Here is a 5,000-nt window from a genome sequence, read left to right as displayed (position 1 = left end):
GCTCAGCACACGGGCATCACCGGGAGCTGTCGCCCACGGGCAGACTGGCGCCACACCACACCAGCCGGGTGGAGTTCTATCAGCAGCAGCTGGCAGCCCAGGAGGAGGCGCTGCTGCAGGTCAGCCGCTCCCGCGCGGTAATGAAACGCTACTCTATTGGATAGAATTTGCTCCTAGGAAATGTGTTGTATTAAGAGAGTGTTTCATTGGCTGAAGGAAATGTGTTGTAATAAAAGAGCCTTTCATTGGCTGAAGGAAATGTGTTGTAGCAAGAGAGCCTTTCATTGGCTGAAGGAAATATGTTCTAATAAAAGAGCCTTTCATTGGCTGAAGGAAATGTGTTGTAGCAAGAGGGCCTTTCATTGGCTGAAGGAAATGTGTTGTAGTAAGAGGGCCTTTCATTGGCTGAAGGAAATGTGTTGTAGTAAGAGAGCCTTTCATTGGCTTAAAGGAAATGTGTTGTAGCAAGAGAGCCTTTCATTGGCTGAAGGAAATGTGTTGTAGTAAAAGAGCCTTTCATTGGCTTAAAGGAAATGTGTTGTAGTAAGAGAGCCTTTCATTGGCTTAAAGGAAATGTATTGTAGTAAGAGAGCATTTCATTGGCTAATTGGTGATTTATCTTTGTCTCCTCTGCACTCAGGGGCGAGGCCCGTTTGCGGCAGCCATTGCCGGCGCGGTGAAGGATCGTGAGCGGCGGCTGGAGGAGCGGCGCAAGTCCACCGTCTTCCTGTCCGTGGGCACCATGGAGGGCAGCAGCAGCGGCGCGCCGGCGGAGCCGATGGCGGGCGACGTGCCCTCGCTCATCCAGTCGCGCTCCATGGACGAGCGCATGCTGACCCGCGACCAGATGACGACGCCACCCGCCCTGGCCCTGCGCCCCCCCACGCACTCCACGGGCACCACCTTCATCCACCCGCTGACGGGCAAGCCGCTGGACCCCAACTCTCCGCTAGCGCTGGCGCTGGCCGCACGGGAGCGGGCGCTCAGCTCGCAGGCCCAGTCGCCCGCCACCAGCCCCGAGCCCCGGGCCACGCTCGACTTCCACCCCGAGCACGCACACACCAAAGAGGCGGAGCAGCGGGCGGCCAGCGCGGGAGGCGGAGGGGAGGTGGGCGGCCGAGACTCGCCCTCCTCGTCTTTCTACTCGGCGGCGGGCAGCAAGGTGCAGTGGGCGTCGCCCGCGTCTCTGCGGCGGGAGATGATGGAGGAGCGGCGGGAGGAGCGGGCGGAGCGGGCGGAGGACAAGAAGAGCATGCTCATCAGCGTCATGGACACGTCGCAGCAGAAGACCGCCGGCCTCGTCATGGTCCACGCCACCAGCAACGGCCAGGCCACGGGGCTGGTGCCGGCCGACCCCGCCCGAGCCGCCTCGCCCGCCGAACCCAAACCCGCTACGTCGGCGCCGAGTCCCGATGCCGCCGCTGCTGCTGCTGCTGCTGCGGGCACCTCCACCCCGACCCGTACGCCCACCCCCACCTCCGCGCCCACGACGACCCCCCCTCAGGCCCCGCCCAGCCCGGCCTCGGATAAGACGCTGGCGCAGGGCAGCTCGGAGGAGGACGTGGACGCCTACGGGGGCGTGGGCCTGCCGCCGGCCATGCTGTCGTCCAGCGACGAGGAGACGCGCGAGGAGCTGCGCAAGGTCGGCGTGGTGCCGCCTCCCAACGAGTTCGCCAACGGCCTCCTGGCCAAAGAGCAGGCTGTCACCGCGGCGACCACGTCACCCACGGCGACCAAACCCCTCCCGGCCAAGACCCCCGCTGCTGCGCCTGTGCCCTCTGCCACACCGCTGGCCCCCATCGGCACGGCAACAGCAGCCGGTGTAGCCCCCACCCCAACGCTCACCCCCACCACCACCGCCGTCTCAGGGAAGCCTCCGGAAGGCCAGCTGGTGGCAGCAGAGTCGGCGGCGGATTCGGGCGTGGAGGAGGTTGACACGCGCAGCTCCAGCGACCACCACCTGGAGACCACGAGCACCATCTCCACCGTGTCCAGCATGTCCACGCTGTCCTCGGAGAGCGGCGACCCCACCGCCGACACCTACAGCTCGCACGCCGACGGACACACCTTCGTCCTCGACAAGCCACCAGTGCCTCCCAAGCCAAAGCTCAAGTCCCAGCTCAGCAAGGGGCCCGTTACCTTCAGGGACCCGCTGCTCAAGCAGTCGTCCGACAGCGAGCTGCTGTCCCATCAGCAGGCCTCCGCGCTGGCCGCCGTCGCTGCACAGGCCTCCTCCGCCTCCGGCCTCGGCCTCGGGCTCGGGCTGGGCCTGGCTCTGGGCCCCGGCCCCAGCCGGCCCCGCTACCTCTTCCAGAGACGCTCCAAGCTGTGGGGGGACAGCGGGGAGACGAGGGGGGGCGGCGGCGGCAGCCCCAGCCCCGAGGAGGGCAAGCCCACTGTGATGAGCGAGCTCAGCTCACGCCTGCAGCAGCTCAACAAGGACACGCGCTCGCTGGGCGAGGAGCCGCTCGGCGGAGCCGCTGGCGCACTCGACCCCGGCAGGAAGTCGCCTATCTCCGGCGCCAGGTAAGACGTCCGCCGAAACGCTCGGCCAGCTTGCGGAGGTGGAGGCAGGCCAGAGAGATGGACCAGCCAGGAAGTGTGTGGGAGTGAGCTAGCTTGGATAGCTAACAGGTTTAATGTGGGAGTGAGCTAGCTTGGATAGCTAACATGTTTAATGTGGGATGTGGGAGTGAGCTAGCTTGGATAGCTAACATGTTTAATGGTGTTCCTCTTTGTTTGGGTGTAAAGTGCTGAGCTTCAGAAGCACCTGCAGGCGCGACGTCTGCGTCTGCGCTGGTGAGTACAGAGCTTCAGGCAGACCTAGTGCAGCTAGAGCGAGGGGGTGGGGGGGGGTGGTCAGGCTCAGACGCTTCTTATGTCCAGTCTCTTAGACTCCAGTCTCTATATGCCTGCGCAGTGCACATATGCCATAGATTAGCATGCTACAGAAACCCCAGCGCTAACGCCACAGGTCAACAAGGGAATACTGAGTCTTTTAACTCGCTTGCATCGCTTCTGCTGTTGAGATGACTGACGAGCAGGTCTTCTCTAGAGAGTAGAGATCAGAGGGAACTTTTTTGTTTTTCTTTTTTTTTTTCACTTCTTGTGTTGATTTTTTTTGTTTGTTTTTGTTCTTGAAAGAGCTCTGCTGTTGTGTTCTTGTGCCTCTTCTGTGCTCCCCCACACTGAAGTGCTTTGTGTATTTTCACAGATGTGACAAGGCCAACACAGAGGAGAGTAAACCTTAGCTTTAGCCTCTAGGGTAAACCAATCTCATTCTTCTCATGTCTCACGTGCCACTAACCCTACTAACAGCCTCTGCCTCAGTAACAGCGCCCCCTGTGGGGCTCCTCAACTGGGGATGGGTCTGTGCTGCCTGCTGCCTTGTCTGTCTGCTCGGCCTTTTGCCAGGTGTGGCGCTGAATGATGACATCTCAGCCTCACAGTGGTGATTCCTCTAGTATTTGTATAGTGAAAAAAAAAACATTACTTTGTCGCTTAAAATGATCATCTAAATCTATATCTTAGATGTGTGTAGAAGAACTAGTGGAACCAACCTTAGGCGAAGTGTGTGTGTGTGTGTGTGTGTGTGTGTGTGTGTGTGTAAGAGAGAGAGAAAGAGAGAGAGACATACAAAGCAGCAGGTGGCTGGAGGCATGCACCATCTCCCCCAGCTCATCACACACCATGACTCTCTGACCTTTTGACCTTGTCCCACTGAGCCATATACTTGCCACCATGCTTCCACATTCTCTTAGTCTGTCAGACCCTTCCAGCTCCATGCCCTCCATACCTCACAAAGCTAGACTAGCCTACTGTGTGTGTGTGTGTGTGTGTGTGTGTGTGTGTGTGTGTGTGTGTGTGTGTGTGTGTGTGTGCGCGTGCGTGTGTGTTTGTGTGCGTGTGTGTGTTTGTGTGTGTGCATGCAAATGTGTGTGGGTGAGTGATTTATCCCTGAAATTGAATTTATGTACTGTATGGGTGTATTTGTGTACAATTGTGTGTCTGTAAGTGTGTGTACAGTATGTGGGTGTGTGAGTTCTGCTGCTAACATTGACATAAGAGACTAGCCTCCAGATCAGTTAGCCGATCTACCCTCCAGAATTATTGATTCACTAAAAACATGTACAAAAATAATCTTTTGGTGATTTATTGTAATCTCACAATGAAAACAATGAGGACAAATAAAACTTGAAGGGAAGTACATTTATTCTGAGAAAAAGGAAAATACCATCAAAAAATACATATTTATAACATAAACACGTTATTATTATACTAACACTTATCTGCACCAAATCGTATGTGTATAATGTAAAATGTAACAAGCATTTTTCCATATACTAAAAGTGCCAAAAGTATTCACTCACTTGCCTTGACTCACATATGACCTTCAGTCACATCACATTCTTTATCCATAGGGTTTATGAGGACCTCAGCCCACCCTTTGCAGCTATAACAGCTTAAACTCTTTTGATGTAATGTAAATTAAAACAAAAACGCTTTACTTAACACAAAACCAAGCTTTTGTAAAGAAAATGGTCTTACATCCCTTGGTTTGTATTCTCCAACTTCATGAGGTGTCACAAGCAATTTTTTTGTCAAAGAAAAGCTTAAGATGGTATTTTCAAGCAGGGGTGACAATAATTGTGGGCGACGTGTTTCTGTTAAATATATTTATCATTTCTGTAAAAAGAGATTTTCCCTTTTCTAGAATATATTTTCTTTCCTTCAAGGTTGGATTTTCCCTCATTGTTTCCAATATTACAATATTACAATAAATCACTAAACGGTTATTTTGTATACATTTTTTGTCATATATCTCTTAGCTATCCTGCACCCAAGTAAACATCCAACTAGAACAGATTATATACAGTAGGTTCACATGTTAACATGAAACAGACACAGACACACACAAACATACACATTCCATAAGCACTCGCTAGTACTCATTTTCCCTTCTTTGTTCTGTTAATTATCATTTTCAAGTTCAGTGTTTC

General features: G+C 54.0%; 1 protein-coding gene across 1 annotated transcript in view; it reads left to right on the top strand.

The window, feature by feature from the left end:
* Nucleotides 1–5,000, top strand: part of shank3a (SH3 and multiple ankyrin repeat domains 3a) — a gene marked incomplete in the record, with an annotated part of 273,016 nt that overhangs the window by 255,680 nt on the left and 12,336 nt on the right. Inside the window, 2 exon segments of the mRNA XM_062546483.1 lie at nt 1–137; nt 641–2,526. The exon segment at nt 1–137 is cut by the window's left edge and continues 40 nt beyond it. Coding sequence (XP_062402467.1) covers nt 1–137; nt 641–2,526 — 2,023 coding nt within the window.

This window comes from Sardina pilchardus, chromosome 10 (genome assembly GCF_963854185.1).
Source record: "Sardina pilchardus chromosome 10, fSarPil1.1, whole genome shotgun sequence".
Lineage (NCBI taxonomy): Eukaryota > Metazoa > Chordata > Actinopteri > Clupeiformes > Clupeidae > Sardina > Sardina pilchardus.
Note: the sequence above shows the minus strand (reverse complement) of the source record. Positions and strands in the feature narration are given on the sequence as shown.